The 13277-nt window shown below is 48.9% G+C and overlaps 1 protein-coding gene across 1 annotated transcript in view; it reads right to left on the bottom strand.

Annotated features, from left to right (window-relative positions):
- Positions 1-7902: 7902 nt before the first annotated feature.
- Positions 7903-13277, bottom strand: part of MDGA2 (MAM domain containing glycosylphosphatidylinositol anchor 2) — a 353191-nt gene continuing 347816 nt past the window's right edge. The window contains exon 17 of the mRNA XM_060269123.2: positions 7903-9787. Coding sequence (XP_060125106.1) covers positions 9699-9787 — 89 coding nt within the window. The 3' untranslated portion in view covers positions 7903-9698. The remainder of the gene's footprint in view (positions 9788-13277) is intronic.

Genomic DNA, 13277 nt, shown 5'->3' with positions numbered 1-13277 from the left:
ATGGGTCTAAAAGCCTCGGTGAGTGATGGATTTCCCCTGCATGCAAAGACAGGCTCCTGTGGATTGAGTGGACAAGACCAAGATTGGGTCCGACGGTCCAGAAGGTGGTTTCTGCCTGTGCTGTAGTGGAAAGTGAGGGGCAAGTGGAAGGTAGCCCACCTAGAAGGAAAACTCTGATCCTAAACCTCTGTAGCCTTTCGGGACATCATTGGGAGAAGAAAAGGCTAGGGGGTGAACCCCAGGGGTGTAGCCAGGGGGCGGTGGAGGGAGCAGATTGCCCTGGGCAGCACTGGGTCTGCAAGGGTGCCTGAGCCGCTGGGTCCCTCCCAGGCCCATCCAGCTGGAGGGGAATAATTGTTGTTGTTTAGTCACTTAGTCGTGTCCGATTCTTCGTGACCCCATGGACCATAGTACACCAGGCACTTCTGTCTTGCACTACCTCCCGCAGTTTGGTCAAACTCATGTTCGTAGCTTCGAGAACACTGTCCAACCATCTTGTCCTCTTAAAAAAATTCCTTCAGTAGCACCTTAAAGACCAACTAAGTTTTTATTTTGGTATGAGCTTTCGTGTGCATGCACACTTCTTCAGATACACTGAAATAGGAGTCCCCAGGCACTTATGCGGAGAAGGGGTGGGGAGGGGGTGGGGTGGGGAGGGGATATCACTCAGAAGGGTGGTGGAAGTGGGTGATTGACTGACTGATAGCTGTTGATGACTGAAAATGACTGCAAGTCGTCTTGCACTGATCGGCGATCAGCCTTCTTGATCAGCTCTCACTTCCATACATCACTACTGGGAAAACCATAGCTTTAACTATACGGACCTTTATTGGCAAGGTGATGTCTCTGCTTTTTAAGATGCTGTCTAGGTTTGTCATTGCTTTTATCCCAAGAAGCAGGCGTCTTTTAATTTCGTGACTGCTGTCACCAGGGCCGGCTCTACATAGACCCCCAGTGGCGCAGTGCACCATGGCGGGGGGCTGGTAAGCTGGGCACCGGCCTGGCAAGGACTAGGGCGCGCGATCTGCTCAAGACGGCCCTGGCTGTCACCATCTGCAGTGATCAAGGAGCCCAAGAAAGTAAAATCTCTCACTGCCTCCATTATTTATTTATTTATTTATTTATTTATTTATTATTTAATAATATTAAATAGTATTATATTATTTATTTATTTATTTATACCTCGCCCATCTTGCTGGGTTTCCCCAGCCACCCGGGGTGGCTCCCAACAGAATATTAAAAACACGATAAAACATCAAACATTAAAAACTTCCCTAAACAGGGCTGCCTTCAGATGTCTTCTAAAAGTCAGATAGAATAATAATAATAATGTGCTCCACATCACAGCTGAGCGGTGCTGCACTGAGGAGCGAATGTTTTGCTGGTTGCCTATTGCCTCTCACTCGCTGGATCATCCCCTTGTCGTGGTGAGTGGGCTTGCATGTTCCTATGATCCTTGTGAGCGAAGCTGTCGGGAATCTTGTACTCCCAGCTGGGTCAACCAAGGCGGTAGGGTCAAAGGGAGGAGCTAGAATGATCAAAGAATGATCCAAGAAGTCCTCAACGGCAGAACAGGCGGAAGATGACAAGTGGCATGTTACAATGGCTGTGAAGGCGGATGAAGGCTGCAGCAGATAAGAATCTACTAGGCATCGTGACTACTCAGGCCATCAGAACAGAGCCCTACTGCGAAGACTGTGCGTTGGTCAGTGTGCACTTATCCACACATAAAACAAATCCATGCACAGGCATCTTCCAAAAACCTATCCCAAACGCAAACCCCCACAGTCTAATGGCTATCAGCAAATGGTAATGGGGGCAGGATCAGGGCCGGCCCTACGTGCAGGCTGGGTGGCGCAGGGCACCACGGCGCCGTTCCACCAGGAGGGCGCCGCAAGCTGCGCCCGCCCGCCCGCTGGCTGGCCGGTCCGCCGCGCCCACCCGCCCACCGCGCTGGGGAACGGGGCGGGAGGGCGCCGAAGAGATCACGCTGTGCCTGCCAGCCCGCCCGCCGCGCAGCGTGCTGCGCCCACCTGCCCACTGCGCTGGGAAGCGGGGTGGGAGGGCGCCGGAGAGATCCGCCGCACCATGGCACCAGGGGCGCTTAAAACGGCCCTGGGCAGGATCATGAAATCTGGAAGCCCCTAGTCATGAATTGGCACAGATTCAGGCGCTCTGACTCAAGGGACGAGGCAGTTGAGCAGCTCGGCAGCTGTATCCAGGACTGAGCAGCCCTACTTAGGATCCACTTTGCTCACCCCAAAAGGGGGAGGGGCTAGAAAAGGTGCCCTAAGCATAGTCTGCCTCCCTCTCAACAGGTCAACGGTTTCGGAGAGCTGTGTCCCCCCTTGGTGGGATGCAGATTCAGAAGCAAAGGACCATCCTTTTTGCATTGTCCTGAATGTTTTTGATTACCTTGCTCGCCTTGTTCCCACTCAAGTGCCCACTCTCTGCTGATGTGAGCCGTGGATTAGCATTCATGCCCAGTGGGGGGGGGAGAAGCATTGCAGCGAAGACACCCCCCCCCCCAGAGCCTGTAGGGGCACCACTAATGAAAATTAGAGAGGGTTTAAAGGTCATCCCAAACTCATTCAGCCTCTCTTAATGGCCGTCCGCAGGATGTGATTACCATTTGTTAACAACAGAGATGATTTATTAGCAGGTTGCAGAGAGGCTGGTCTTGTAAAGCAGAGGGGAAGGGAAAAGGTTCGCACTCTTGCAAGCAAAGAAAAAAACCCAAACCCACTTGAGATCACACAATCTCTTGGTCTTGGGAGGCCCCAGGGCAGGAATTTCCTTGGAAAACTCACAGTTCTCATTTATTGCCCTGGCAGCCTTAGGTGACATGGATGCTTATTCCTGCACATCTGAGTCACTTATCCGAAATCCAGATCCATACAGACTAGTTGCCTCTGTCTCGAAACATCTGGTGGGGGCATGGAGCATCCATCTGCTCTGTTATACAATTGCTCGATGCATAATTTGGGTCAAAACTTGTGCGGAAAGGTTTCCCATTGCATGGAGAGAGAGCCTGGCTGTGAGCATTACCCCTCTCTCACCATTGCATTCCCTGCCAGCCTGACTCCATCAAGACACCCCCTCTCTGGTCACAAAGGGTTGCAGATCACAGTCACAGCCTTGCATGGGGTGGAATCCCCGTGAGATCCATTATTACTGAGTCCAGGGTCACATACACAAGAGGGCAACTTAAGCACAAGACTGGTGAGAGATGGTTGAAGAGGAACTTAACAGCGGAATGTTAAAGTGAAAAACAACTTTGGATAAAGTACAAGGAGGGTTCTGATACGTGCAGTAAAAAATGGGTTGAGTGAGTTGCATTTCAAGGGCTGTGGTTGGATGAGAAGGTGAAACAGCCAAGTTGACATACAGTGGTACCTCGGTTTGCGACCACAATCTGTTCCGTGGAGCCGGCTGCTCCCCAAATCGGTCGCTCCCCGATGCACGCTTCTGCACGTGCGCAAAGCACCGATAGAGCGCTTCTGTGCATGTGCGTGCTGCACAGATCGCTTCTGCGCATCCAAGCGCCACAGAACCTGGATGTAAACACTTCCGGGTCCGCGGTGGTCGGAAACCGAAGCGGTTGCAAATGGAGACGGTCACAAATCGAGGTTTGACTGTACACTTTTTCTATATACTGGTAGTGTTTTCTAATGGAAGACTCTCACAGAGAGGGTCGGGGATAAATGAATGAAATAATAATAATAACCAGATTTCCCCCCAATACAATATACCCAAACTGGTCTATAGAAACAATGATTAAGTTAGCATATTAAAAATAATACATATAAATCATTCTAACAGATTTCTGGAAAAATAGGTATTTTTCATAATGTTTTGGAGTACATAATGAAAATGTTCAACCTCAAGCTGCCTTTGCCCTGTTGTAATATCACGAGGACCTGTTTATGGATTATTATTATTTGTTTACTTTATTGAATTTAAATATAAAACAGAACAAAACTAATAATAACAATAATACCATTGTGATTTCTGTGCTAGGCAGCAAAACGTCCTGAGCAAACCATGTGAAAACATGAAATAGACAGGTTTAATGTATTATTATTATTATTATTATTATTATTATTATTATTATTATTATTATTTTGCAATAAAGGATCAATTCACCTCTTTGCATGTATAAAGTGTGGCTTCTCCCTGCGGAAAGGAATTCCTGCGCTGGCATAATGGAGAAGAGCCAGCTCATGTCTACACACAGGAAAAAGAAAGGGAGTTATTTGGGGGCCAGCATGAGTCCCATTTCTGCCTGGGGCCATAATGAATAGATGCCTTTCATTCAGCCGGGCGGGAAACGCCTCTCCCAAGTCACCAGAGAGAATCTGTTTGCGAGGAGTTATTGTGTCCATGAAACAAAAGGGAGCAGCTCTGTGCAAGCTTGGCTGCCCTTCAGTACAGAAAGTGGTGAAGAGATCACAAAAAACAATTAGCCAGGGACCATTGGATTTTTCTTCTCTGGGGAGCCATGGGCTCCTGTGCCAGCCTCTGGTGTAGATCCATCTCATGCCCGCAGAGCCAATTTGATGTGGCTGGGCTAAGTCAGTGCAGGGGCGAAGGAAGGCTAACTGGCACCCAGTGCAGGGTGCCGGGGCGGGGCAAACTGCCCGGCAGCGCATGCATGTGCAGCGTACGTATAGAACATGTGCACTGCTGCTACATACAGCGCACACACATGTGAAGTACATAGCGGTGCCACGCATTCGCCACCGGGCAGTTTGCCAATGGCGCCGCTCAAGCACCGTACGGACGGTGGCGAGATTCTCTGCTCGCGGCGACGGCAGGATCCTCTGCATGCGGCTGCGGTGGCGCGATGGCGGTGGCTCGTGCCGCCATGCCCAGGGGCAGCGGGGCAAGCCTTCTTGTCACCCCCTCAGAGATGGCACCCGAGGCGGACCGCCCCCCTGCCCTCTTCCTTCGCCACTGCAGACAGACAGCGATGGTCCTGAGGAAGCCGCGCCCAGAGATAACCGACTTCCGTTCTCTCTCTTACGGTATGAACCTGTATTGCCCAGCACAAACTTTCATCTCACAGGTTACAAATTAATCCATCGAATGGGGGTTCTAGGAATCACAAGCCTTTTGTCTCCCTTAAGCTCTAGCCCATCTAGGAGAAAGGAAAACTCTGGTCCTCAGCCTTGGCTGCCTTGTGGACATTAGTGAGAAAGGCTTCAGGAGTAAACCCCAAGGAAAAAGGCATATCCACCGCCTTGCGGGACGTCTTTGGGAGAAGAAAAGGAGTAAGGAGTAAACCCTACACCAGGCATCCCCAAACTTCGGCCCTCCAGATGTTTTGGACTACAATTCCCATCATCCCTGACCACTGGTCCTGTTAGCTAGGGATCATGGGAGTTGTAGGCCAAAACATCTGGAGGGCCGCAGTTTGGGGATGCCTGCCCTACACAAATCCAGAGCGGAGTCCCCAAGACCATTGGATTGTGCCTTGTATGCCTCCTTCTGGCAACTCCTACAGCCAAGCTGGTGACAAATGTCTTGCTCTGATTTCTTTTGGATCACCTCAGTGAGGCCAAGAGGGGGGTCTTGTCATCTGGGCTGCCCAGAAACACTGCCCAGGTTTGCACCCCAGGGAGGTCACTACATAGAATCATGGAATTACAGAGTTGGAAGGGGCCCCAAGAGTCATCTAGTCCAACCCCCTGCAATTCAGGAATCTCAGCTAAAGCATCCATGACAGATGACCACCCATCCTTCACATAAAAACCTCCAAGGAACAAGAGTCCACCATCTCCCAAGGGAGTCCATTCCATTCTCACTGTCTGAAAGTTCTTCCTGAGGTTTAGTTAGAATCTCCTTTCTTACAACTTGAAGCCATGGGTTCGAGTCCTACCCTCTGGAGCAGGAGAAAACAAGCTTCCTCCCTCTTCCACGGGACAGCCCTTGAGATATTTCAAGATGGCTCTCGTATCTCTTCTCAGTCTCCTCTTTTCCAGGCTAAATATACCCAACTCAACACCACATAAGGAGAAGACCAGGGGGAGGAGACGAATTGGGGGAGGACTAGAATGATCTTACCCAACACTATCCAATCACAGCAATTGGGGCGGAGCTAGACTTTGCCTGATCAGGGATGCAAGATCAGCCTAGAATGCTATGACCTCACTCAACGTTCTCCAATCACCGCAATTGGGGGAGGAGCTAGACTTTACTTGGTGAGAGATGTTCTGTCTCAGAAAACGTTTGGTGGAATTGGCTGGCAATTGCTCCGCTTGTGTTTCTTTTGAATCCTGTCCCAATATACCCCCTTCATTCCAATTCTATTCTTTTTCGTTTGCTGTCTTTCTCTCAGCCTCTCCTCCGCCAATTTTGGTTGTAGTTTCTCGGTAAGGTTTACTTACAACTGAATTTAGTTCCCTGCGACTTACTATCAGTTCTCTTATTATGGAAACATAGAATCATAGAGTTGGAAGAGACCACAAGGGCCATCCAGTCCAACCCCCTGACAAGCAGGAAACACCATCAAAGCATTCTTGACATATGCCTGTCAAGCCTCTGCTTAAAGACCTCCAAAGAAGGAGACTCCACCACACTCCTTGGTAGCAAATTCCACTGCCGAACAGCTCTTACTGTCAGGAAGTTCTTCCTAATGTTTAGGTGGAATCTTCTTTCTTGTAGTTTGAATCCATTGCTCCGTGTCCGCTTCTCTGGAGCAGCAGAAAACAGCCTTTCTCCCTCCTCTATCTGGCATCCTTTTATATATTTGAACATGGCTATCATATCACCCCTTAACCTTCTCTTCTCCAGGCTAAACATACCCAGCTCCCTAAGCCGTTCCTCATAAGGCATCGTTTCCAGGCCTTTGACCATTTTGGTTGCCCTCTTCTGGACACGTTCCAGCTTATCAGTATCCTTCTTGAACTGTGGTGCCCAGAACTGGACACAGTACTCCAGGTGAGGTCTGACCAGAGCAGAATACAGTGGTACTACTACTTCCCTTGATATAGATGCTATACTCCTATTGATGCAGCCCAGAATTGCATTGGCTTTTTTAGCTGCTGCATCACACTGCTGACTCATGTCAAGTTTGTGCTCTACCAAGACTCCTAGATCCTTTTCACATGTACTGCTCTCTTAGAACTGTGTTGTGTTGTGTTGTGTGTTGTGAGTACACTGCACACAGTCCGGTACTTTATTATAACAACAGCCAGCCACATCATTATAGTGCACTTCTGATTTTTGTTAATATTCCACTTTCTAGGCAGCCACCAAGCAAGCAAGACAACAACCTAGTTTTGTGGCACACAATGTTATTCTCATCATCATCATCATCATTCCTGAAGCTGGGGACCTCTGGGTGGCTGGAGTGTTCAACAAACATAATCACCACTTACCAATACCTTACCTGGAAATAAGCTTTATTGAACATAGTTGTAAAATTATCTCTTTCAGTTGAATGACTGAATCATCGGCACAAACGTTTTTCTACAGATTTTTTTTTTAAAATATAAAATCAAGCCTCCTCATTGTTTACCTGTGTCTCTTTGTGCTTTTTTTTTGAAATATTACTGTTTTCAAATGTTGAACTTTTATTTTCCTCCTTTTTATATCCGAATTATTTGCATACACGGTTCCCCCCTCCCCTTTCCATCCCCAGGGTTCTGAAAGAATGTAGAATATGCGTAATAATTATAATAACTCTTGCTTAGGCAAAACTCTTTTTCTTTTTAATGAAGTCAAAAGCTGAGATAATTTAAGGAAAAAGGTCTTCAATTTTTCTTTTCCATTACCAACTTGTATAGAAGGGGAAATTTACACTGTATTGGAAAAATTGGCTGAATATAGGTATGGGATGGAGCCAGGTAACTGAAAATAATTTGTACAGGTTTTATTTTTTTCTTTTATTTTTTTTTTGTAAAAGTGATTTGCTGTTGTTGGTTTTTTTTTCTGTATTTTTTTTTAAAATTTTGCTAAAATAATAAAATAATATTTCACAATTTTGCACAAGAGTCTGATGAAAGGGCAGAGGACTTCTCTTCTCTGTGTTTTTGACATGAAACCAGGTCGGCTGGCCTGCATTTTGCCACAAAGAGTCTGTTTGCTTCCCCTCGCCCCGCTGACCTCCCCCTGCTTCCCCAGCTCGCTAAACGTAAGGACCAATCTGGTTTTGCGCAGAGGTTAGAGTAAGAAAAACTCTGTTTGTGTGTCTGTGTGTGTGTGTCTGTGTGTGTGTGAACCACCTTCTTTTACAACTCCTCCAGCCAACCTCACTTGGTACCCTGGAAAGCAAGGGCTGCCCCTGTTTCCCCCGGGATCAAACGGGCACCAATTTCTCACGGACGCTACGTCGAAAGGCCATGGCTGTTGGGAAGGTCTCTGCCCGCAAGGGGCTTCCAAGTCAATCCATCTCCAGAAGCAGGTCGCTGCTTTTGCTCTTTACCATTCTTCTTCGGCGTTTACGATTGCCTTTTTATTCATTTATTTTTTTGCTCTTTAGGGAAAAAAAAGAGAAGTTTTTTTTTTTTTTTTGCAAACGTCCCCCCGAACTTGCAAGCTTCTTCCCTCCATGATTTCATTTCCCCACCCACCCCACGTTTTTCTTCTTCTCAGGCTTGTTATTGTTGAAGGCACTTGGTTTCCATGGCATTTTAGAAAAAAAGATGGTAGTTTGGTTTCGTCACTTGGTTCAAACGGATGACTCCGGCCGGGCTGGGGAGGAGGAGGAGGAGGAGGAGGAGCAGGGGGAAAGGGGTCTAGGAGGGCGCAAGGGCCTGGGGGCCGGGGAAGATGGCATCTGGGCATGGCGTCCGAGCGGCCGCAAGCCAACTTTGGACAAACCTGTCGCCGCCGCCGAACGTCCGTACGTTCCCGGAGTTACATCAATGCATGCAAAGCGAGGAGGCCACATACCGTTGATCTAGCCTTGCCATGGGGAACTGAAACGAGAATGTCTTCAAGAAGAGCTTGGGTGCCGCCGGGCCCTCCTTCCCGAGGGCAGCGGCCAGCGGTGAGGATAGGGGGCCTGAAACGGTGGCACGGGACTCGATGCGGGGAGAAACCTCCCGTGGAAGGGGGGGGACGACAGAAATGCAGGCTCATCTTCTACCCTGTTTTGCAGTGAGGTGTAGGGACTGGGCTCTCTCCTCCTTCCCCCCTTCTTTCACGCTCTCTCTCTCTTTCACGAAATCTCTCCGTTGGCAAGTCATTAGGGCCTCCATGGCAACAAGCGAGCTATTCATTTGAAACAAAACAAGCCATGACTTTGTGCTTTGAACAAGGAATTCTATAGCTCTTTGACAGAGTTCTTCCAATGAATGCTGTGTGTATTATATGTGTGTGTGTGTCGGTGTCTTTTTCTCTCTCTCTCTCTCTGGTTTCGTTTGTTCGTTTCTAATTAACCACAAAAGCACCTGAAGGTCTCTCTCCTTCACTTCCACGTGGAAAACTATGGCGTCCGCAGCCCCTTTGTCGCTCCATCTCTTTTGTCTTTTATAAACTCCCAAGGCTCCCTTTTTTATATATATTTATATACTTTTAATGTTTGATTCTTCTTCTTATTCTTCATCATCATCATCTTCTTCTTTTTTATTTTTTAAAAAATCGTTTTTGAGTCAGTCAGTGGAGGAATCTTTGGTAGTTTTTGTTTCTTTTTAAAAATGTTCTCTTTTCCTCATGCCACCTCGTCTGCTGTAGCCTCTGCCGGAATAAGGTCACCTCTGATGACTTAAGACAGACATGAGAAGGAAAACGGGGAAAATCCGTATATGTGGCAGAGTCCTGACTGTGCCCGAAGGTATATCTGAAGAGAGAAGGGGAAAGAGAGTTAGCAGGCATTGGAGTTAGGCAGGCCTCTCCCTTTCCTGTTTCCCACTCTTAAGTCCAGTTCAATGCAGTTTTTTGCCCTCACAAAAATCTGACCAGATTTCAGATGCATTCCTCCTAGAAAGCACATTTTCCTAATAAACTGTCCTTCCATCACTCCTAGTCTTTCAGTGAGGAATTTGCTCGATGAGTTCATTATCCTCCTCCCCTTTCAATGGGATGAGCTGGAGGTTCAGTGGCTAACAGGGGCTCAGGGCCGGCTTACCCATAGGCGCTAGGGGTGGGGGCACCCAGGCGCCGGGATCTCCGGGGCGCTAGGCCAAGAGTTCGGGGCTGAGATTTGGAGTCTGGGGGTTGAAATGTTCAGGTTTCTCTTAATTGGCTCTCTGGGAAACAATCAGACTCTTGCTTCTCAAACTAATAACTCTGGGAGTCAATTAAGACTGGGCAGAAAGCCAAGTTCTGCCAGAGACATAGCAACTGCTCTCTCATTGGTTGAAGGTCAGCACTGAACCCTGTTATTAAGGAATGCTAGCACATTTGTTCTGTGTGGTGGTGTAGGTGAGAGTTAGAAGGAGACGTGCTGTATCAGATGGTTGTGTGAGAGAGAAAGAGTAAGGATTTATTTTGCTTTGCTTTGTATATAGAAACTCTGTTTTTCTTTTATTTAATAAATCCTGTATATAGTTATTCTGCGTCCAGACGTCTAGTCATTGAAACCCCTGGAAGTTTCTGTGTTGTGCAGCGATACTCTGCTACGTTTGGGCTAAAGCCGCTAGAGCTACGCTTTATCAAAATTCTAAGAGAAGGAGCCAGGCCAGCCAACAGCCGCTGCCGAGTGGCGCAGAGCCCATCGGAGCACCACAGGCTATTCCGCTGCGGGCGCTGAGGCAGCCTGCTGGCTCTGCCCTCCTGAGCGCCTGGGATTGGTGGGCCATTGACGGGCCTTCCCTCCCAGACCTCTGTGGGGTTGCTCTTCTCCTGCAGCGGCATGGGAGAGAGTTGCGTGCCTCACCGAAAAGCAACAACTCTGAGCCGCCCCCTAAAAAAAGCTCAACAACTTTTTTTTACATCCCGGCACCGCATATGCTAAAGACGGCCCTGCGGGGGCTTGGACTACATGACCCTCACGGTGCCTTCCAACAATTCTATTTTTCCAGTTGTGCATCTTGTTCTGTAATGCCATTAACTAGACCTGTATTCCCCCCCCCCTTTTCTGGGCTAGTTCACCCTTATGAGCAACCCATAGCTTCAATTCGGTGTTGGCCTGAATGTCGCGTGGGGTTAATGACAAACGAGCAGCGTCCTTGGCTAAAGGGACAGAGCGGTTAGCCACTTAAATGGCGATTAAGGGGCTGTTTCCCCATTTGCAAGTCTTCTGTTCCAAAGGAAGCAGTCAGGAGACATTAAGCCTCTTACACATTTCATGCCGTAATACGAGGGGATGTGCATGGAAGAGCGAACCAGAGAAATAGGAGCAATCTGCGGTAGCATTTTAATGTTCTAATATGCTCTGCTGAATTGTAGCACTTTAACCTGCTCAGAGACCTTAGGGGGAAGGGCAGGAAACAAACAAACAAACAAACAAACAAACAAACAAACAAAGGCCCGGGGGCTGGATCTGGCTCAATTGCTTTCTGGATCCGGCCTGCGGATGGTCAGGGAATCGCCGCGTGGATCGGCATGGGGATTCTGATTGTTAGGGCTGTACCATTCCCGCCCCCCGTAGCTGCCAAGTTCTCCCTTTTTTTAAAGGGAAATTCCCTTATGCTGAATAGGCTTCCTCGTGAGAAAAGGGAAAACTGGGCAGCTATGCCCCCCACCGCGGTGGTGCCTCCTCCCTCCCTCCTCCTAGCTTCTCCCCGCCCTGCCTATAGGAGGAAGGGGGCTGGGATTTGTTGAGCCACAGTTGGCTGAGTGCCATTTTAAGCAGCCTCTCTCCAGAGCCAGGTCTTTCGTGCCGCTCTTTGCCCCTCCTCCTCGGCCGCCGCCAGCCCCTACCGCTCATAAGGCACAGGTAAGCAGCCACCTGGGCTTGTTTGGTGCTGTGAGGAAGGGAGCGGAGAGTCGGCGGGGGAATTTCCCCCCTCCAAAATATAGTCCAGCCCCCCACAAGGTCTGAGGGACAGTGGACCGACCCCCTGCAAAAAAAGTTTGCTGACCCCTGGCGTAACCCATTGCAATTTACTCAGTGGTGGAGCACATCTAAATAGAGCCTGGTTCAGGTTCAAGGGGCAAGTCCCCAAAGGGGGCGCGACAGGGAGGGAGCCCGCTGCAGCACCGGCACAGGGGTGCCCTCGCACTCCCCAGTCCAGGAGAGTGGGCGGCACAGCCTTTCTCTGTCCTTGGGTCATGATTCACCCTGGGAAAGAGGAGCTGCGGCTGGGCATGCCAGGTGGGGGCAGGACACACAGAGGGGGATCTTCACCCTCCATGCTCTCCAGCCCCCACTACCGGCAGGGCGCAAGGGGTGTCTCTGCGTGGGGGGGGCGTCGTCTAGTTTGCACCCCCCCCCAGATTGTCCACCCGGGGCTACGGCCCCCATGCCTCCCCCGCTACGCCACTGAATTCACCTGTTCCTTAGTAGTGGATTATATTTAGAATACGCAACAAGCCCTCCTGTTGATCATGGCTTATTTATTGTGCTTTCCTCTAAGTCCGCTTTTTCTTCCCATCCCAGATAAAAGCATTTATTAATTGCAGTTTCTACCCATTTAATATAGCTCATATATTTTGCTTTTGGGGGGGGGGGGGCAACACATCAAATTTTGGCCACGTTTATTTTCCAGAGCCTCCTGTTCATTCCCATGGATGCAGTCTAGACAGGGGGCTCCTGTGGTTATGCTCAAGGGTTTGAACTTAAACAGCTCAGGACCACAATACTTCAAGGACCGCCTCTTCCCATATGAACCTACCTGGACCCTGAGATCATCTTCTGAGGCCCTCCTTCATGTGCCACCTCCTCAAGAGGTCCAGAGGGTGGCAACACGAAAATGGGGCCTTCTCTGCAGTGGCTCCCTGTCTGTGGAATGCTCTCCACAGGGAAGTTCGCCTGGCGCCTTCATTATACATCTTTAGGCACCAGGCAAAAATGTTCCTTTTTAACCAGGTCTTTGGGTGAACTGATTGACATCTAACACCCTTTTAGAATGTGGCTATTTTTGGAAGGGGGTTTATTGGGTTAATGCTTTTGGTTTGATTTTATATGTTGTCATCTTGTTGTGAACCACCCTGAGACTTCCGGGTATCAGGCGGTGTATAAGTTGAAAGAAAGGAAGGAAGGAAGGAAGGAAGGAAGGAAGGAAGGAAGGAAGGAAGGAAGGAAGGAAGGAAGGAACTTAGATTATTACGTTTACACTGGGGCCTTGGAGCAGATTGTGGCTGGGACACTGCTGCGAGGATGAGGGTGGGTCAAAGAGAAGAAGAAGAAGACGAAGAGTTTGGATTTGATAGCCTGCTTTATCACT

Source organism: Zootoca vivipara, chromosome 1 (genome assembly GCF_965207765.1).
Source record: "Zootoca vivipara chromosome 1, rZooViv2.hap1.1, whole genome shotgun sequence".
In the NCBI taxonomy this organism is placed as follows: domain Eukaryota; kingdom Metazoa; phylum Chordata; class Lepidosauria; order Squamata; family Lacertidae; genus Zootoca; species Zootoca vivipara.
This window is presented reverse-complemented; position numbering and strand designations above follow the sequence as displayed.